This window comes from Centruroides vittatus, unplaced genomic scaffold, assembly GCF_030686945.1.
Source record: "Centruroides vittatus isolate TY-2023 unplaced genomic scaffold, ASM3068694v2 contig_1249, whole genome shotgun sequence".
NCBI lineage: Eukaryota > Metazoa > Arthropoda > Arachnida > Scorpiones > Buthidae > Centruroides > Centruroides vittatus.
The window spans coordinates 1-23,256 of NW_027120799.1; the positions used below are offsets into that span (position 1 = coordinate 1).

Sequence of the window (23,256 nt, forward strand, 5' to 3'; positions counted from 1 at the left end):
ATCAAAAGGCTATTACAGTAGAAAGTCGTCAATCGGAACGCCGGTAATCGGAATCGCCGGTAATCGGAACGATTTTCAGTCAGACTGTATCATGCTGAATCGAACGTTTTTGATATTAAATTTACTTCTAAAGTATAATTTTCATGTTTTTATATTCTTTAATATATTTATTTTGTTTGTACAAAATAAAGAAATAACTTTTAACGATACAATAGCCTCGATTATTATTATAAAAATTTTCGTTAGGCTTAAAATCGACGAAAATTCAACGCAGAGCGACACGCAACGGAGAAAAATTCAACACGAAGCGACACGCAACGGAAAAAAATTTCAACATCAGATAGGTTAATATATTTTTTCGTACATAATCGGTAATCGGAACAAATCACTAATCTGAACAACCCCAGTTCCCAATTGATTCCGATTTTCGACTCTCTACTGTACTTCAAATTAGACTCAACAAATATTCACTATTCATCAACAATACTTATATAGAGTTTACTAAAGAACATTGTTAATGGTGCAATTCCAGAGATAATTCCGTGATTCATTCATTAAAGGGCTGCGAAGGTTTGGAAAAATACCGTCAAAAATATGAAATTATCGAAATAATAAACAAGAATCAAAACCAAAATTACACAACTAAACTAGGTAACCTGACAATAAACCAAATGTATAAATCAAGCAACTTTTTTATACAATTTACTAATGTGTTAAAAGAAAATGGAACTAATTGAGTATTTTGTTGTTATTTTCTTTATTAATTATAATATATTAATTGTAAATAATTAATGTCATATTAGTATATTAAACTTGTAATACTATTATTGTATTTAAAGAAATGTACTTACGAATAACGGTTAAATACTATATGTAAACTTAAATATTGTTATAAAAATCACCCCGTGTAACAAGGTTCGCCTTAAAACAAATAAAACTTTTGTTATTATTATTATTATTGCATAATTCAATACGTCCGTGGTGAGTTGTAATGGACGTATTAAATACAGACATCTTGCTGACGATCTTAACTGAAGTTTATTTTAGGGGTAGGGCTTATATTACAGTGTGACTGGGGAGTCGGCATTTCTTTGATGCCCCCGTCAGGATTGACACCACCGTGTCTTAGCTGACACGGAAGCCGCGGCGGTTCAAAGATCGGACACGCGAGCGATCGCGTTATGGAGCGATCGGATTCGTTATGGAGCCATAATTTTTTATATTATTTATATTGCAACAGTGCTGTGAATAAATGTGATCCACTAAATATACTTTTTTAATATTTTCACTTTTTTGTTTCTAGCTCTGTTTTGTTATATATTTTGTCCATCACCTATACACTACAATTATTCCGAACATAATTAAAAATTATTTCTAAAAATGTTTAACTTAATATAACTTCTTTCTGAATCTGATTTCTGTTTTTAACTAACATTGCTCATTTAAATGCTAAGCAGTGCTTATGCACTGCAACTTTGGCCTCAAGATGCATCCACGCGTTAGAGTGCCATACTCTGTTTATATACGGCTCTAATACTAAGCGACAATGACGCCTCTGAAATAAAATTTAAGCACAAGCTTTATAAAAATATGAAAATAAAATACATTCAACATGTTAGAAAAGAATAAGCAGTTATTTCTGAAAAATCAGCCCGTGACAATCTAAATTTAGCCGAAATATTGTTTTCGTTTGTTCGCAATTTTAGAACAGACAACAACAATATGAAATGAATTCTCATTATTGTTTATTCATTAAAAAAAAAAACTTTTAAGATCCTCAAACCTCTTAAGATAAACACCGTATTCACCTATAACTGAAAACTTTTTAATAGAATTTAAACTAAAATTTAAGTACTTTTAAATCATAAAGCTCATTTTAAATGATTGGTACAAAAATGTTATCATTTAGACGAATTTGATTTTTAAACTCTTATTAAAACGTATTTGAAACGTGCAACGTAAATTCTGAGACTAAAATCACAATTATTCAATTGAATATAAGAACTACCAATTAATTAAGCAATTTTTTTATTCCAACTTCCCAATAAGTATGATTATCAAAAAGATATATTCTTTCCTCCTAAATCGTTTCTAGTCTTACTAGCTCTTTTTATGTGTTTAATCTTCCTAGAAATCGCATCGCTCTGACCAGAGGCGATTTATATTCCGATCTGTCCAACCACTTCAACGCTCTCTTAATAATAATAAAATATATAGGATGTTTACCAAATTCTAAGGCTATAAAATAACACGGAACCCAACGTCCTAAACTATAAGAATATCTAAAGTTCCATTGAATATATTCATACTTTATATTTTAAACATAAAATCATATTTCTGCACCGTACAAAACAAACGATAACAGCTGGAATTCATATAAACAAAGTTTGTCTCTCCATTTTGCCAATATACTTTCACGCATGTATAAATAATCTTTAACGACAGAGATTCTGCTTTATTCTTGATTAAATCGATATGCTTAATAAATCTCCCATTTGAATAAAATACTATATCCAAATATTTCAATTCTATAACCACCTCAACGTTACTAGTAGGGTTTCTCAAACGAGATCCAGGCTATCTTTTAACCCGGGAAATATCCTGGGAAATTTTTCTCATCCCGGAAAATCCCACAAATTTCTTAAAAATTCACTTTTTTCTTATTTTGTGTTAAAATTGAGGAAATTTTGCAAATAGAAAGTATAATTATTAACCCATAAACTGTCAGAATGTATTGGTATTTATTATTTCAGGCCTGTATTATTTAAAGCCATAACGAGCAAAAATTAAAAAAAAATTTTGCTCATTTAACTTGTCACAGATTGTCAATAATCAATATATAGCCTATTTGTGACAGGAGTGAAAATTCTTTACTTCTCAGAACCTGTAATATCTGAAATAATTGTGCTTATGCTATCTTAATTTTTAACCATGCCCACTAGCTTCAATAACTGCGTAACACCAGGTTGTGCAAATTGGGCAAGGATACAAACGAGTACGAAGTCTGCAAGTATGAAGTTTTTCTTCATAAACCTGATTATTAAAGCCAAACGAACTGTCGAATTATCGGGCTATAAGCTCGATGCCTCTATTAAAGCAGCCGAGGCAGACAAATCAAAAATACTAAAGAGCAAAAGAAGTACTACAATCTTGAAAACGAACTAGAAATCTTCCAGAGCCGTGCCGTGCTATGATGCAAAGAGGCGGCCGCATCAGGCAGCACCATAAGGGGGCGGCATAAGCAGCGAAATCAAAATATTTGAACCGTTGCGTAAAAATTTTTAATTAATAATTAAACATTTTTACGCAACGCTTTTCTTCATTATATTGGTCTATGTTATCTCCATATTGATGTATACAATTTATGATTTATCGCACGCCTCTGCCTAAGTGCTTTCGATACCTTTTGATTTCGGTTTATGGTGCAGGTGCATTGTTGGCCTGCGCTCGCCAATAGGCTTTTGACGTGACAAAGCTATTGTTTTTATTTGTAATATACCTCGTGACTGCTTCTAATAGCTGAGGCGGCAATTATCATAAAAGACAATTGCAAGTATAGTTCTGCTTTGAGCTTAAATAATTGACAATATTTGATTTTAACGTTAGTTTTTCTCGAGAAGTGGCAAGTGGTTGTGCTGTGTTTAAATCAGTGAATCAGATATATATCTGTATCAGTATATTTTTGCATTTTTACTAGTTTAGTTTTTTTTCTGTTTAAAAAGTAGATCAGGTAAGAGATTTGTTGTTTTTTACAGCAATTATAGTTACTTATTATCATTGAAAATGATTATGTTGTGACAATAGGGACTCGAATTAAAAAGTAGCATTTGCATGAACTGGGTATATATCAGGTGCGCAACGTGTGCCTATGTGTGATAGAGTTATTTAAGTAATATTGGACTATTTTTACATTCTGTGTGTGATAGAGAGAGTTGCTTAGGAAATATTTGTATTTCCTACTTTTGCGTTCATTATTTTTTGCTCTATTTTTAGTAAATTCATATATGTTGAAGTGGAGACAATACAATGACAAGTTAAGGAAAGGCATATGTCAAAATGGCTGCTAGCTGTCGATTTGACAGATAGTCGTTATCTATTTACTAGCAGATTAGCCCGGCGTTGCTCGGGCAAAAAGTAACGATAGAGAAGATTAAGATTATTACATTATAGCCGATCTTACCCGTTTTCACCCGGTGCAAAAATTAGGTCTCTCTCTTCCGAGATTAATTAGAGAATTTTTACATGGTCTGAAAATATGTTCGATTTTCTGCAAAAACGCAAAAAACCGCATCTAAAATAGTACAGTAAAGCCGAGTTTTTTCAGATAATTCTTAACCCTGTCCCTCTGCCCCTTGGAATAATTTCCAAAAATCCGTTCTTAGTGTGCATTCGCAAGGTGAATCCTACTAAAACGCAGTCAAAAACGCAAAAAATTGATTAAAATCATTATTGAATTTTAACAGAATAAATCGTTCGTATTCAAAACCACTTTTTTATTTAAATAATGTATAAAATAAAAAAAAAATCAGAAAATTTTTCATTATAATGGAGAATTAACTTTTTTGATGGCAACTTTACTTGAATTATATGGTTGATTTTGAATTCTAAAATTTCAACAAACTAGTTTGGAACTTTATATATTTTTAATTCAATGATTCGAATTTTTTGAATTTGGAACGAATTCAAATACTCGTTCGAATTTGTTTATTTTGGATTTATTACTTTTGTGTTACCCTAAAGGTGAAAATGATTAAAACATTTATTAATTCTCAAAATGTACTATATGTGCCACTATTTATCTTCCTTCTTTATTATTTACAGTTTATACTGACTAAAAGTGATTTTCTCCTTCTCTTTCTTCGAGGGGAGTTGAAATTTCCAAAAATCCTTTTTAGTGTGCATTCTCATGACGTATCCGAGTAAAACGCAGTTAAAAACAAAATATTCACATTTAAAATAGAACGGTAGAGGCTGAGTTTTTTAGGATAAGACTTAATTTTCTCCGTCTACCCCGCGGGCGAATTTCGAAAAATTTTTCTTAGTGTACATTCTCGTAACGTACCCTAACTGTGTACTAAATTTCAATTTTCAACTCCTAACCGTTTGAGCTCTGCGTTCTTTATTATTATCATTATTATCAACCCATCTGGATTATAAGAGTACCTTCTGTTACCTGCAAGTTTTACTAGCTTTGCAACTCATTTCTATCGTTATTTTATCTACCCTATTTTAATAGCATGATAAGCATTATCATATTTAATCCTTTTCAATGACCCTCTCCGGTCTTTGCGAAGGACTGTAAATTTTTATTTTATATTTTTATTACAGTATGGAACAGAAAAGGAAAAAATTGTCTGGAATATAAATATAATATTATATAAAAGAAACGCTTAAATAAATGAAAGAAGGAAGAAAAGGCTGAGCTATGTTATGAAAATTTCTTAGTACAAAGTTCTCGTTTAGATGAGCCGTCCATATCCACATCAACAGCGTCTGCTTTGAGATTTGGCATATGAAAACTCAGTGCTGCCCCAATCACTTCCAGAAGTTGTTGAAGAGAGCCAAAAAATAACACCATCAGAAGTTCATCAAGAGCCAAGTTGCAGTAACAGTGACAGCCAGCAGATATTAAACGAAATTCCTTCAGATCCTGCATTATGAAATGCTTTCTGCATGTCGTCTGAAACTTGTCAAATACTGGTGGAGAGGGATCCGCGTCAAATAAAAGAATATGAGTTCCCTATTAATAAAGGAAGGCGCAGATTTTTGTAACTATAAATTTGTCATATTGTGTAAGGATGTTATCAGAAACCATACAAAAAGTGAAAAGTTATAGAAACATCTGGATATGATCAGGTGAAAATTGCTGCTAATAAGATTGCAGAGAATCTCGAATTCAGTACAAAATTTCCTGCCGAAACTGAAGTTAGAGCCAGAAAGAAAAAGCGTCAATTTGACTATGAAGAAGCTGTCGATGAACCCTTAACAGAAGAGAGTAAATTTAAAATAAACTTTTTTCAATTATATTCTGGACATTACCCTTAATTTTCTGAATAAACGGTTCACACTTCTCGAAACCCATAACAAATTTTAATTTTTATATGGCATTTTAAAACTCAAGGATTTAGATGACAAAACTCTAAAAAATTATTGTACCAATCTCCAGTCAATACTTTCGGTCAAAAATGAATCACATATGGTCTTCAAAAAAATTACGTGATATATCCCGAATGCTACCATATTCTATGAAACCTTTGAATATTTTAAATAATTTGTGCCAAAATAACTTAATTACTTTGTATGCGAATACTGTTGTAGCTCTGAGAATTTTACTAACACTTCCAGTCTCTGTAGCTAGTGGGAAAAGAAGTTTTTCCAAAGTAAGATTAATAAAACACTACTTAAGAAGTTCAATAAGCCAAACAAAACTTAGAAATTTATCATTAATTTCTGTTGAATCTACATTGGCTGCCACTCTAGATTACACATCCCTAATTAACGAATTTGCTAAAGTTAGAAGGGTAAAACTGTAGTAGATTGTTGTAGTTAATACTTGATATCATTATTTTAAAGTAATTTATAGTTTTAAAATAAAAATAGTATTAGTATAATTTGTGCAGTTTTTTAAATCACAATCGAAGGTTATTTTAAAAAAAAAAACATTTAAGGGGCGGCATTTCGAAGACTTTCATCACACTGAGAAAATCTACGGCACGGCCCTGTTCCAGGCTACACAAAAAACACATAACATCTGTTTTCTCTTAAATTCCTTAAACACGATTCTACTCATATCAATTGAATCAGAAAGAAATTCTCGGTAGCAAGTCTTTTCGTTACTGAAATAAGAATCAGATTGAGTAATGGAGTATTGACCATCATTGCTTTTTATAAATTTATTATAAAAATTTACAATAATATTTTGTATTATGTTTTATTTAAAAACGAAAATTACCTTTTAAGTTAGAAGTTTGATCTAAATTCATTTTTTTTAAAGTTTCAACTCAATTCAGAGCATTGTTTTTTTTGTATTTGTTTGCAGTTTCCAGCAAACTTTAATAAACTTTTTCTATTTGTAAAAATTTCTACGTAACTAAAAAGTAACTTTTTATATTGAAACATTTTTTACACAATATCAATATTATTTTGGAGATTGCAGGACATAATAAGTTACTTAAAAATTAAAAGTAATTGCAGTTTATTCGAACGTCTTTGTAATTTCAATATTGTCTTACATGTTCTATCAGATACGAAAGTCTTTACAATGTATCAGAAATTTGAAACCTGATGATGGCTTGTGGAGCAGGTTAAAAACGTTTTTTTATGTAATAAATTTTTTCTTAATGATTTAACGTGTTTTTGTGATGGTTACGAACTACTATCTGAGTGTTTATTGAATGTTTACTTTATCGCTAATATTTACGCAAAATAAGTAGCCTATACTTTCCGTCAAAACATAAACAAATATAATCAAAATTTCATTTGGATTAAACACAAATTACAGAATTTATAAGGAATTCACACACAGACGATAGCTTTTATATTAGTAATTCTGTATTAATTTTGGTACTAATTTAATAAACAAATTGAAACTTACTTTTGGTATAGCTGTTAAATTAAATATTACACTGTTATGTTATAAAATAATTAATATCCTGTAGAAATTCAGGTAATTGTTATATAAATAAGTTGACATCATTCGATACTTAAAATTATATAAGGCAGATTAGATATCGGTCGTAACATAATCGAATACTTTTGTGGCAATCACTTCGCCCGTTTGAATTATAATTTTTTCAAAATGTTTATTTTATAACCGAAATAATTAGAAATTTAATATTATGTTATGTGTTTTGTATTTGCTTAGCTTTTGTTCCGGATGGGCAAAGAGAAAATCATAATTCTAAGGTATACGTTAATGCGGTAGTATTTACAAAAAGTAATGAAAGGACATTAAAACCTGCAGAGAATTTAAAAGAACGTATTAAGAGAGACAGTGGATATTCCAGTGAAAAACTAGGTACGTGTTTAGTATATTAATTATTATTATTTAGTGTAATAATTATAGAAACGTCCAACAAGAATAGTATTAATATGATTAATTCTGAAATTTACTTAGATATTCTTTACAAATATACTTTATTGCCGATTAAAAGCATTCAGATAGGATGGTCAATAGTCCGTTGATATTAAAATGAAAAATTAATGTTTCATTTAATATTTAAAATTAAATTATTAAACTGAAATTAGTAATAGTAATAATTTCTTGTTATTAATTGCATGTTAATTTAGTTTTTATGTCATCATATATAATATAACAAATATATTTTATACGTTACACGTACTAAATATTAATACATCATTGTAATAAATTATAATGCAGTATTGTATAAGAAATCAACTAATTTAGTATATACTATAAATTGTTTTTAAGAAAATAATTTTTTCGATTTAATTTTTGATTACTATCAATTTTAATTTTATTTTTACTGGATTCATAATTTAATATTAAAAGTTATAACGAAAGATATAAATTTATTTTAATATAATTTTCGATTAAAAAAAACACTTTTCTTTTTTATTTAATTAACTTATGTTTCGCTTTGATAAATGCTGAATTTTTATGAGTGATAAAGGACACTAGATACATCCAATACACCTTATTGCTGAGAACATATATTTATTCTTATAACAAACGTTTTCGGCCCAATTTATGGGCCATCTTCAGGTTACAGTCGTTCGACTCTAATACAAAATCGAACTCGTTCAAAATTAAATCAAATTAGAACATACGTTATAAATTAAACTAATAGAACAAGTATAATCCAATAAATTAAATCAAAATAAACCAAACATGAAAATGAAAATAAAATACGGTACTGGCCGTAAACATTAAGGAACAATTCCTTATACATTAATCCAGATATCTATTGAGTCACGGTAGACGCATTATTACGTGTGTTACTTCTTACTATGTATTTCCAGGATGACGGTAACCCCGTCGCATCCTTATAATTTAAACATCTGTCAGCCAAACTTGCTCTGTAAATTTCGCATTTCTCAGTTATGGATGAGAGCGTTGGCGAGCATACTTTTGCAAGAATTTTGGCATCCTCCCATTTAACAACCGAACCATCCGCTTGGGCCATCTTTGATAATGCTGTTGCACACTTGTTTTTAGCGACATCGTACCGGTGTTCCTTTATCCTCACTCCAAGGTTTCTATTAGTGACTCCTACGTAGTCCTTATCTATTCCCAACTGGTCATTTTTGTAGGGAATTGCATATACTCCTGCCTGTTCTCTATCATCAATTCTTTCCTTGTCATTTCTAATCAACCTATAGACTGTGGGGGCCCTTTTGCATATTATACTGGCGTTTTTGTGTCTCGCTATTTGCTTCATAATCGGGAAGAAACATTTATTATACGTAAACTTTGTGAAGTTACCCCCAGTCTCCGGTTTTTTCTTAGAGTTGCTCCTAGGCTTTACGTACGCCGTTATTAAACGCTCTATAGAATTTGTTCCAAAGCCTAACTCTTTTGCAACCTTTTTGATTCTACCCAGCTCATCCATCGTGTCCATTATATTTGAGCAATACAAAAACGCTCTTCTGATTAGGGCCCTGAATGCGGACAATTTATAAACCGTTGGGTCATTAGAATTTGCCGGAATATACATCGGATCCTGCGTGGGCTTTATGTACACTTTCGTGCTTAAAGCTCCATTTTTAAATTCAATGCCAACGTCCAAGAAGTGTAGCTCCTTGTTACTAATTTGCTCAAGGTTAAGTTTTAAGCCATGTTGGTTAGAGTTCACTTGGTCTAAGAATCGTTGTATCATTGCGTCATTCTTCCAAATAATTAGAACATTGTCTACATATCTTTTGTACATGATTATGTATTCATTATAGTTGAAAAGCGTCATGCGTTCCATCTTTCGCACCACCAACTCACAGAGCAGGCCAGACATCGGGCTGCCCATTGGGACTCCTCTTAACTGCTTATAAACTTTACCTCGGAAACTGAAAAATGACTGAAAACATATCAGATCCACCATTATCTCTAAATCTTTTCTGTGTTCGTATGCTTTTGGGTGCAACCCACATAACAGGTTCACTAACTCCTCAAAGCATGAGGTAAGATTTATTGATGGAAACATACTCTCGAAATCCATAACCGTCCCAATCTCCTTGTCCATTAACGATATATAATGCAGGTTATTAACCAAGCTAAACGCGTCCTTTGTGACGAATTGGTAGTCTTCAATTAGTGGTGCTAAATGCCTATGCATACGTTTTTCCAGAATGTAGGTTGGTCCTTTACATTTCTCTACTCCCGGTCTGACCTATTTACTGCTTTAATGATGGAACGCATGACGCTTTTCAACTATAATGAATACATAATCATGTACAAAAGATATGTAGACGATGTTCTAATTATTTGGAAGAATGACGCAATGATACAACGATTCTTAGACCAAGTGAACTCTAACCAACATGGCTTAAAACTTAACCTTGAGCAAATTAGTAACAAGGAGCTACACTTCTTGGACGTTGGCATTGAATTTAAAAATGGAGCTTTAAGCACGAAAGTGTACATAAAGCCCACGCAGGATCCGATGTATATTCCGGCAAATTCTAATGACCCAACGGTTTATAAATTGTCCGCATTCAGGGCCCTAATCAGAAGAGCGTTTTTGTATTGCTCAAATATAATGGACACGATGGATGAGCTGGGTAGAATCAAAAAGGTTGCAAAAGAGTTAGGCTTTGGAACAAATTCTATAGAGCGTTTAATAACGGCGTACGTAAAGCCTAGGAGCAACTCTAAGAAAAAACCGGAGACTGGGGGTAACTTCACAAAGTTTACGTATAATAAATGTTTCTTCCCGATTATGAAGCAAATAGCGAGACACAAAAACGCCAGTATAATATGCAAAAGGGCCCCCACAGTCTATAGGTTGATTAGAAATGACAAGGAAAGAATTGATGATAGAGAACAGGCAGGAGTATATGCAATTCCCTACAAAAATGACCAGTTGGGAATAGATAAGGACTACGTAGGAGTCACTAATAGAAACCTTGGAGTGAGGATAAAGGAACACCGGTACGATGTCGCTAAAAACAAGTGTGCAACAGCATTATCAAAGATGGCCCAAGCGGATGGTTCGGTTGTTAAATGGGAGGATGCCAAAATTCTTGCAAAAGTATGCTCGCCAACGCTCTCATCCATAACTGAGAAATGCGAAATTTACAGAGCAAGTTTGGCTGACAGATGTTTAAATTATAAGGATGCGACGGGGTTACCGTCATCCTGGAAATACATAGTAAGAAGTAACACACGTAATAATGCGTCTACCGTGACTCAATAGATATCTGGATTAATGTATAAGGAATTGTTCCTTAATGTTTACGGCCAGTACCGTATTTTATTTTCATTTTCATGTTTGGTTTATTTTGATTTAATTTATTGGATTATACTTGTTCTATTAGTTTAATTTATAACGTATGTTCTAATTTGATTTAATTTTGAACGAGTTCGATTTTGTATTAGAGTCGAACGACTGTAACCTGAAGATGGCCCATAAATTGGGCCGAAAACGTTTGTTATAAGAATAAATATATGTTCTCAGCAATAAGGTGTATTGGATGTATCTAGTAGATTTATTAAGAAGCTGAGTCTGAGTAGGTGATAAAAGACACATTAAGATAAATAACAAGTATAAAAAATAATTTGGTATGTCAAACACAATTTATTGGATATAAATATTTCAGTATTTTCATTGAACTTAGACAAATTATTTAATTTTTAAACATTTTATGTTAGTGTGTTATGCCTTATTGTTTGTTAAGAAAATAAAAAATAATATGTTTAATTATCTGTTTTATGCATTATGTCTGTTAAGTAAGTAATAAAGTTTGCACTAGTTCGAAATATATTTTTTAAGTTTAGTATATTGAAACTATTAAACCAATGATTAAATTTATTAAATTAAATTTTTTAATAAAATGATAGAAGTTCAAAAACCATTCATAAAGTCGATAATTACTTTAATTTATTAACATATGTAATATACGAAATATTTCTTAGCCGAATCCAACTTAAAAATGATAAAAACATTCAAACAACAATTAAATCAAAAAATTATAGTTATAATTTTTTATACCTCATAAACAATTAACAACTACTTATTAAACACATATCGCCAAAGTTACAATACTTTGGTCTTATCAGTGATAATATTATTCAATCTGTTTACAGCGTATATTATAGTTTAAAAACCTACCCCTTTTTGCATTATAAGTAATGAAATTTATTAAATTGAAATTATTTGTATTGTTTTACATAACATTGTTCAATTATATATAATCATCTAAATAATAGTATTATTTCTTCAAACGAAATTTTTATATCATCCGTATTAATATTACAACTTTTTCAAGTACAGTACAATGTAAATATTATAGCGACAAATTAACAATTAATCTGAAAGCTGCTTCATGCTATACTACTATTTTTCAAATAATTTTCCCGTTTTTTAAAATATAATATTTGGTTTACTGTCACAAGTAATATATACGTGTTTAGAGAGTTTAGTATTTTTCGTCTTTATACTAAAAATGTTGAAACTCAAAACTTAGTTTAGGTTAAAATATTATGCTCTAAACATAATATCACTTTAGTCAGTATAAACTGTAGATAATAGAGAAAAAAAGTAAATAGTGGCACATATAGTACATTTTGGGAATTAATAAATGTTTTAATCATTTTCACTTTTAGGGTAACCCAAAAGTAATAAATTTAGAATAAACAAATTCGAACGAGTATTTGAATTAGTTCTAAATTCAAAAATTCGAATCATTGAATTAAAATATATAAAGTTCCTAACTACTTTGTTAAAATTTTGTCTCATGTTAGGCCACCAGAAACGTGCCCTTAACTTGTAATAAGTCCTCCAAAACACATCATGACCCCACTGTCTGGATCATCATGATACCGCTTCATAGTGCTGTTTTGAATATTTTTCGGGACAATCAACCGGCCATTCTTGGTCTTGTGCCACTTGTGTTTGTCGATTTGGTGGACTGGCATCGATTTCACGCGGGGACACAATCTGGAGATGGCATCTACGTCTGTTAATTCTTTTCCAGTGCGATGGTTAATTTTCATATCATAGGTTTGTAAAAAGACTTGCCACCGGCTTAACCTTCCTTTCGGTTTTTTAATTCCATTAAAAAGATAAATGCTTGATGATCGGTATGCACAGTAAATTTTCTTCCCTCCAAGAAACTTTGAAAATATTTAATCGTCTTGATCACGGCCAAGCACTCTTTTTCAGTTGTGCTGTAGTTAACCTCCGCTGATGTAAAAGTATATGATTGGTATCCTATAACTCGTAGTTGTCTTCCTCGCATCTCATCGGTGTCCCGCTGATATAATATAGAGCCGCTGCCATAATGGGAAGCATCGGTACAAAGCTCGAAGTTCAGCTCTCCAATCAGGAGTTTGTAATATAGGATTCGATGTAATTCTTTGAATCAATTCTTGATATGCTTGCTCACATTCTTTCGTCCACTCGAAGGGAATGTCTTTCTGTTTAAGTCGATCTAAAGGTCGAACAATAGCAGCATAATTTGGAATAAATGCACGGAAGTGTCCAGTCAGTCCCGTTAAACACCTTACCGTGTGAAGATCATGGGGCCGAAGCATATTACGAACTTTTCGATCGATTCTGTTGCCGTAGTTTTGCTAAAACCGTCTATAACTCTTCCCAAGTATTTGATTTTATTTACATTAAATTCTGATTTATTTAGGTTTATAACAAAGTTTGCGTTGTATAACCTCTCTAATACTTGATATGTGAGCTCCGCATTACTTATTTCATTGTCAGCCCCTGTGCTTATATCGTCGATATAATTCCGAACTTTTTCATTTTCTAACAGATCCTCCCAGTACCTTATTCATAACTTTTTGAAATAATGCCGGAGAATTTTTCCAACCTTGAGGCAAACGAGTATACTGATAATGTCCAAATGGGGTGACAAATGCCGTATACTTCCGAGTCTCCTCACTAATTTCAATCTGCCAAAATCCATCTTTTAAGTCCAATTTTGTAAAATATTTGCATCCTCCGAATCCATTGATAATATCGTCTATTAATGGAAAGGGATAAAGATCCAATTCAGTTTACGTCGTTAATTTTCATATAATTGTGAGCCAATCTGTAATCGCCATTCTCTTTGGGAAGAACAACACAAGGAGAAGCGTAAGGAGATGATGTTTCTTCTATTATGCCTTGTGCTAACAAGTCTTTTATTTTGGTCTTTAACTACTGATATTTTATCACGAGACAACCAATAGGGTTTACATTTGATCACTTTCGTATCTGTTATATTAAAATCAACAGTGAACTTAGGGGGTCTGGTATAATCGGGTTGATCGATGCCCGGAAAATGCCGCAAAACGTCTTCTTTCTGTAATATAATTCTGTCGGTTTTAGCTAATAAAACTTCCTGCTTACCAAAATTCCAGCAGATGTTAAGTTTTCCCAATGTGTGAATCCCTAACAAAAGATCGTAGTCCATTTCCTTAACGATAATTGCTTCTATGAGTTGGGTACGGTCTCTAAACTTTATAGTAGCCAAAACACCCTCCCTATATACAGTAAGTGCTCCATTAAATGACTTTAAGACTGTATGTATAGGATGGGATTCTAGTTTGCATTTATCTACCAATTTCGGACTAATAAGGTTGACCGTGGATCCTGGATTTAGAAAAACTGAGCAATACACGTTGTTCACTTCCATTGAGAATATTCTAGGATCATTATGATCTGTGACTAGACAATGATCCGATTTTGTCAGAGGGATCGGTAAACCCTTCCTTACTCGTTTTTTGGACCATTATCAATTTCATTCACGAGGTAAAACTTCGGTTATCATGAATATTATTATTCCTTCTTTCGATTTTCTTCGGTACCGAGTTTTTTGTAGGTACCAATTTGCTCAATCCGACACGTAAGTTTTCTTTGTCGTTTAAATTGTGTTGAAGAAGAATAGCTTGCATATCCGCCGGTAGTCCACGTATTACCATGGTGATAAAGCTTTGTTCCCCAATATCCGGATATGCAAGTTGAATACGCCGTTGTTTTTCAAAATAATATTCCAATAGTGAACCACCACGATATTCCCACATATCCGCTAATATGGAAAGTTGGATCCGATTCTGTCCGAACGCACTAAGAAAAGAGTTTTTCCATTCCTCCCAATTATCACCGACCTTATCTAATACTCGAGAATTGTACCATTTCACACACAATTCCTTCCAAATAATTTCGAAAGTTACGAATCTTTTGTTCGTCTGTAATCCAATAGGGGAAAAAAGTGAAATCTACTCCGCACGCGGCGCTAGTATCGACGAGGTTGTAAACAGACTAAGCGATACGTTGTCGGTTCTAAAGTACGATTTGTTAATTCTTTAAACAAAAATCCAATAATTATTTTAAGACTGGGTAATGGCTGATGGAGGTTTTAACATTCAGGAATAACTAATTACTAAAGATGTTGTGGTAAATATACCCACTTTTATGAGAGGAAAAGCACAGCTGAGCAGCAGTTTGTCATCTCGAGACAGAAAAATATCTAGTAAAAGAATACATATTGAACGTATTATAGGAATGGCTCGTACTGTACATATAAAATTTTGAAGCAACACATGCATCCGACAGTAACCAAACTTGGCAGTGAAATTATATTTATATGTTTTATGTTATGCAATTTTAGACCATGCATTGTTGGCAGAGATTCTTAATTTGTTTCACTGTTAGTCTAGCTCTCTATTAATACCGTATATAATTTTTTTTCCATTCTAGACCCTAGCCTAATTTAAGTTTTCCATCTATAGTATTTTTAAATTTTTGTCTGTTTATAAATTCTAAGATTAAGAATGTATACTATCATACACAGGAAGGTCTTCATTGTGGAACTTCAATTCAAAGTAATATAGTGGTTTTAAAATTTGTACTATAGTTGAATAAATACTTGTAAGCTAATAAAAGAATTTTAATCTTTAAAACAAAATCTCTTTTTATTATTTAAAAAAATTCACACTATACACCATCTAGAAAAATTTTACATAAACTCAAATTGTAAAATAACAATTAGCTCAATTATTTTATAAACTTAATGTTTATAAAACATTTTTTTTAAAAAAGAACTGGCTTAATATGCTCATGGAAAAACATAATTAGTGTTTCAATCATGTCTGCAATGAATTTATTATCTCTTGGAATGATACAAACTTTGAAGTCACTTTTTGTGTAAATAAACAGATGAGCAACTTGTCTATTTGTCACTGCTAATCGTCCTTGGATTTGATGAAAATAATCATGATTCCGTTTTAAAGTAATTTTGTCATCAGTACATTCCAAATATGGTATCTTTAGCACATTCACAGGAAGTTTAAAATTGGAGTAAGGACATTTAACTTCTAATATTTTATCATCATCCACTAGCCCATCTGGACTTGCAGCTAAGAATGGGTATTTTGAATGAAGAAACATGCCACATTCTTTCACAGGAGTATTTACAAAAGAATATGTTTCAATTGCTTTTTTTTTTCATATCTTAAGCTGTGAGAAATTGCCTTACTTTTTATTGGCCTACTTGACAGTAATGAGCCACACAATTTTAGTCTGTTTGTTAATTTTAATTTACAAACTTTTCCAAAGTTTGAAGATGTCAAATGCAACAAATGTTCCTTCTTCCAAACTGCACTTTTTCATTGTAATCTGGTCTCTTTTTCCAAATGTTTTATGTACTCCCTACTTGCTTCAGTTACATGTAAAGCACTTAAACACATTTCAGACATTGTGCTTTTGCAATCATGATCTGACTCTAAAGCCCTCGTGTTTGCTGGTTGCCTTAATTACAATATCGGTATTGCACAACCACTTTGCATGTTCATTGCCAAATTAATAACAAAGTTTGTATAATCAGGGATTGTACTACCAGATGGTCTGGGGGTCAAATTTTATGTCTTCCAATCATTTTCTTTTCATTCCTTTCTTCTTAAATAAATGAAATGGAAGCTCACTAGCCTTAACTGGGGAACCTTTATGTTGGCAGGTAGGCTGATGGAATGTTTGTAGAACCTGTGTGCATGTTTTGTGACACTTATATGTGCCTGTTCTTCCATATTCTTCTATTGCCAATAGTGTTATACATACATGTTTGCAATACGCTTTAGGCCCTTTACCTGCTGTACATTCACATATTGCATTTTCTATAACCCCATCATCTGTAATTACTAAATCTGTGTAAATCTGTTCCCCTTGGTTAATTCAGATTTTACATTACCTTTAAAATATAAAAAATGTTTCTCTTTTGTTCCTCTTATTATCAATATTAATAAGAATTCATTAAAATACATCTGCACAGCAGACAGTGGCATTCTTTGATCTGACATCTGCATGTAGGCATCAATTGTCTCTATAGTCAAAACTGGTATTTGTAAACTTGGAGAGAGATCCTTATATTCAGATGAATCAGGAAGTTTGAATTCAGGAGAGCTATCACAGGATATACAAAAATTATGAGTTTTCTGATTCCTCTCATATGCCAGTAACCTGAAAATTATTGTAAACAAGTTTAATAACTAGTTAACATATGATCACCAATATTTTATTTAGTTTTTTCTGTCTCATTGACAGGAAAGGCAAAAATTATTATTATATATTATATTCTTACCTTAATATATTACATATAATATAAAAATAAACAGTATAAGGTAACTGAACAGTATTGACAAGCACCTAAATATGGCATATATATAGTGTATGCCAGATTTAGTAAAAGAAAATGGGCAAAAATTCACTTGTACAAAAAGTTTATTGGTGAAGAAATTAGTCTTATTGCATTAAATTATTGAAACAAGAAGACTTGTGACCAATAAAAAAGACATTTTGATTATATTTATTTTAAATACTCCGAATATTGTTTTCTCTTGGTAAAAGATTAAGATATGTATCTCTTATATTGTCTTAGAACTTCATAGAAAGTAGTTTTGTTTGTGTTGATTGTTGTTCTAAATTACAGTGATAACCTATTGGTACAGTTAACATTTCAGATACTGGTATAAATTGGTTATAATATGTCAGGCTCAGTACATGACCATATTCCAAAGGAAAAAAAAATTTATTTTAATTAAAGTTTTGACCTTATGTATTGGTTAGACAAATGTGAAAGGAATCAATGACAACTTTACTGATCTTTAAATGTTTTTATTGACAAAAAATGTGCATTTTGTGAAATCTTATCCTTAAAACTTTCATCTACTGGTAAGTTACCTTATCATGTAATAGTTATAAGGACTTGAAATTATAAATGTAATAATTAACGATAAAAATATAGATGTAGATTATTTTAACTTACCTTTCTATTAAATCGGCTTTTCTACCAGCTAACTTGGCATTGTACTTTTTTAATTCTTCCTTTAATTGTACCGTTGTTAACCTTCCTAAAAAATATTTTCGTTCTTCCATTATTATAAAGTAAGCTATCCTTCGAACGGAACAGCTTGTTTACAACCGTATCGATATGTGCGACACCTATGTCACGTGATTCACTTCTTTTCCCCTATGTAGAGCTGCTATCCGCGTGATATCGTATGCTCAAGTTATCCATGTATGGTACACGCCGATTCCTTGGGCTATATCTTCCAGGTTTTGCAGTAATTTTTTCTATGTTGATCGTACTCGGCGCGTACTGAAGTTTAATGACGATTTTTTCCGATGGTTTGCCGAAACGCGTTCATAATCTTAAACGACTCGGCTTGTTGGTTCATGTACATTTTTTGCAACTGAACCATTTGTGCCAACACATCCGACTTCGGGTCAGACGAACTGCCGAAGCGACCGGTCGTATTAAAGTTTTGTTAAGATAGAGCTCACCTTCTCTCCTCCGATAATGAAATAGATAATGTTCGATAATTCGTCATCGTCCGGATAGCAGTTTGAAAATACCGACGAGGTCGAAATTGCCAGATGATTTTCGATTCCTTGAAATTTTTGGTTGATTTCCGTCCATTCGTCTTCCCCTTCTAGTTGATATCGGGAGATAATGTAGGAGTCTTCGGTCTTCTGAACCAAAAATTAAAAAGCATGATTCTACTATATAAATACAGCTGTGTACTGAAATCCTGCCGACTGCCGCCAATTTGTAATATTACAAATTTTAATAATACAATAATTAAACTACAAAGTAAGACGATCACAAGAACAGATGACTTCCACGTCCGTTACACACATGTCTGGTTCTAGAAAGTAATGACCCTTTCTCTCCTCTCTCCCTGTCCAATGCTTTTTTCCCTTTGTGACCCTCAGTTCTCCGAATTCTTGACCCTCGCAAATGTGAAGTTAATGAAAAAGAAGTGCTAATGAATAGCAGATTTTAAACTCTGCTTACAATTTTGTTTTTCATTGTTTAATTCTTTTCGGAAGTTTGCTAATACATATATATAAATATATCGTACTATACAATAATGTTCGTCTGATAACGTTCTAAATTCGATATTACTGATAGTAAATATTGAGTATTGATATACGTTTTATAATATTAATGATCTATTTATTTATTTTATAGTGAACGAAAACTACACCAGATACAACAAACGTTACAGAATCGATCAGTAAGTACTGTTTTATTTATTGTTTAAAAAACTTTTAAAATTTTACAATAATTTATGCACATAACTTTAATTTGTATACAAAATATATCATTTATCAAAGCTATCGCGTTAGTCAGCTTTAGATTATTACTTATCTATATTACGTATTTTGTATTTGTTTTTTCGTATAATTTATGGCGTACATTAAGTTAATTTTCGTTAAAATTTAGTTCACTATATGTATTCAAAAATACGATACAAAAGTAAATTATTTTACAAAAATATGAGTGTAAATCACTATATAATATCGTATGATTAAATCCCAAATACACCTGGAAATAGATAATTACAGTGTGAAGTGTTTTTTAATTATAACTATTAATTTTCGACATTATACATACAAATCGGAATAACTATTGTTAACAATTATTCAATTTTTTATATTGACGAAAAAGAATGAATTTATCTATTTTGTTGTTTATTGTTTATTTATATCTGAAGTTTGCTTATACATATATATAATAAATCGTACTATACAATAATGTTTCGTCTGATAACGTTTTAAATTCAATATTACTAATAGTAAATATTGAGTATGTAATATACGTTTTATGAATATTAATAATTATTTATTTATTTTTTAGCTGACGAAACTACACCAGATACAACAAACGTTACAGAATCGATCAGTTAGTACTGTTTTATTTATTGTTAAAAAATTTTTAAAATTTTATAATAATTTATGCACATAACTTTAATTTGTATACAAAATATATCAATTTATAAAGCTATCGCGTTAGTCAGCTTGATATTGTTACTTATCTATATTACTTATTTCGTATTTGTTTTTTCGTTTAATTTATGGCGTACATTAAGTTAATTTTTGTTAAAATTTAGTTTACTATATGTATTCAAAAACACGATACAAAAGTAAATTATTTTACACAAAATATGAGTGTAAATCACAATATAATATCGTATGATTAAAAACTTAATTACACCTAAGATAGATAATTACAGTGTGAAGTGTTTTTTTAATTATAACTATTGATTTTGACATTATACATACAAATCAGAATTACTATCGTCAAACAATTATTGAATTTATAATATTGACAAAAAAAATTATATTTATATATTTTTGTAATATTACAAATTTTAATAATACAATAATTAAACTACAAAGTAAGGCGATCACAAGAACAGATGACTTCCACGTCCGTTACACACATGTCCGGTCTAAAAAGTGGTGACCTTTCTCTCCTCTCTCCCCTGTCCAAGCTTTTCCTTCCCCTTCGTGACCCCTCAGTTCTCCGAATTCTTGACCCTCGCAGATGTGGAGTTAATGGGGAGGGGTGCTAATGAATAGCAGATTTTAAACTCTGCTTACACCCACCTTCTTAGCCTTGTCATCACCCCTATGATGATACAATTTTATATTGGTAAGGTGAGCTATCTTTTTAGTTCCATTTTCCGTTCTATACATCACATTTTTAGGAATGTTGTCGTAGTATATTATTTTATCGATACGATACGGTCCTTTAATGTTCGGATGTTTTCCCCTCATACCACTCTGAACTAAAATCCAGGATCCAACTTTAATATTTACCAATGGTCCTGCATGCTTCCTATCATAATATTTTTTGATAGATTCTCTATATTTCTTTCGTTGTTCCTCGGTACGCTCCTTTTCATACGATTGTAAATCTGTAATTCCGAATTCGCTGTCAGCTTCCAGCTTAACAACTGTTCGTTGCCATTTGAATAATGGAGAGCAACCTAAAAAAGAGTTGTAGCTTCGGTTTTCGTGGCGAACTGCAGCATCCAAGCAATTTTTCCACCCGCCTTTGAAATCTGGATAACAATTAAGGAATTTCTTGAGATCCCGTATCTTTCTCTCACACACTCCGTTCCCGGCAGCATGATAAGGAGATGTGGTTTTTAATGTGATATTCCTGTCTCTGGCCCATTGCTTGAAACTGTCCGATTTAAAGGTAGATCCGCAATCGCTGATGATAGTAGTTACATTATTGAATAATGGTAAATTATCCAAATAACGGATGACACTACGCACATCCTCCTTCATAGCTTTAGCATAAGTTATCCGTGTAGCTTCGTCTATGACCACTAGAAATGATTTAGTCATTCTTACCCCTTCACTGCGTTTCTGAAGCTCCGCAAAATCAATGTGTACCGTATTGAAGGGTATTTTCGATTGTGGGGGCAAATAGAGTTGGTCTTGACGGGGTCGGTATTTAAACTTGACGGATTGACATATCGGACAGGTCTGCACGTAACGTTGGATACTTTGTCTCATGTTAGGCCACCAGAACCGTGCCCTTAACTTGTAATAAGTCCTCCAAAACCCATCATGACCCCCACTGTCCGGATCATCATGATACCGCTTCATAATGCTGTTTTGAATATTTTTCGGGACAATCAACCGGCCATTCTTGGTCTTTTGCCACTTGTGTTTGTCGATTTGGTGGACTGGCATCGATTTCACGCGGGGACACAATCTGGAGATGGCATCTGCGTCTGTTAATTCTTTTCCAGTGCGATGGTTAATTTTCATATCATAGGTTTGTAAAAAGACTTGCCACCGACCTAACCTTCCTTTCGGTTCTTTTAATCCCATTAAAAAGGTAAGTGCTTGGTGATCGGTATGCACGGTGAATTTTCTTCCCTCCAAGAAACTTTGAAAATATTTAATCGCCTTGATCACGGCCAAGCACTCCTTTTCAGTTGTGCTGTAGTTAACCTCCGCTGATGTAAAAGTATATGATTGGTATCCTATAACTCGTAGTTGTCTTCCTCGCATCTCATCGGTGTCCCGCTGATATAATATAGAGCCGCTGCCATAATGGGAAGCATCGGTACAAAGCTCGAAGTTCAGCCTCCAATCAGGAGTTTGTAATATAGGATTCGATGTAATTCTTTGAATCAATTCTTGATATGCTTGCTCACATTCTTTCGTCCACTCGAAGGGAATGTCTTTCTGTTTAAGTCGATCTAAAGGTCGAACAATAGCGGCATAATTTGGAATAAATGCACGGAAGTGTCCAGTCAGTCCCGTGAAACACCTTACCGTGTGAAGATCATGGGGCCGAGGCATATTACGAACTTTTTCGATCGACTCTGTTGCCGTAGTTTTGCTAAAACCGTCTATAACTCTTCCCAAGAATTTGATTTTATTTACATTAAATTCTGATTTATTTAGGTTTATAACAAAGTTCGCGTTGTATAACCTCTCTAATACTTGATATGTGAGCTCCGCATTACTTATTTCATTGTCAGCCCCTGTGCTTATATCGTCGATATAATTCCGAACTTTTTCATTTTCCAACAGATCCCCCAGTACCTTATTCATAACTTTTTGAAATAATGCCGGAGAATTTTTCCAACCTTGAGGCAAACGAGTATACTGATAATGTCCAAATGGGGTGACAAATGCCGTATACTTCCGAGTCTCCTCACTAATTCCAATCTGCCAAAATCCATCTTTTAAGTCTAATTTTGTAAAATATTTGCATCCTCCGAATCCATTGATAATATCGTCTATTAAGGGAAAGGGATAAGGATCCAATTCAGTC

At 32.2% G+C, this 23,256-nt stretch overlaps 2 protein-coding genes across 2 annotated transcripts; one reads left to right on the forward strand and one right to left on the reverse strand.

Annotated features, from left to right (window-relative positions):
* Window positions 1-8,924: 8,924 nt before the first annotated feature.
* Window positions 8,925-10,196, reverse strand: LOC136988379 (uncharacterized). Its single transcript, XM_067286259.1, has one exon. It carries the CDS (start codon window positions 10,194-10,196, stop codon window positions 8,925-8,927), a length of 1,272 nt encoding a protein of 423 aa, XP_067142360.1.
* Window positions 10,197-10,361: 165 nt separating this feature from the next.
* LOC136988395 (uncharacterized) lies at window positions 10,362-11,369 on the forward strand. The gene has a single exon (XM_067286261.1). The coding sequence runs from the start codon at window positions 10,362-10,364 to the stop codon at window positions 11,367-11,369; it is 1,008 nt and encodes a 335-aa protein (XP_067142362.1).
* Window positions 11,370-23,256: the final 11,887 nt, after the last annotated feature.

Excerpts from the sequence above, each read along its gene's own strand:
- LOC136988395 (XM_067286261.1), top strand. The coding sequence starts at position 10,362 with ATGGAACGCATGACGCTTTTCAACTATAATGAATACATAATCATGTAC.
- LOC136988379 (XM_067286259.1), bottom strand. The coding sequence starts at position 10,196 with ATGGACAAGGAGATTGGGACGGTTATGGATTTCGAGAGTATGTTTCCA.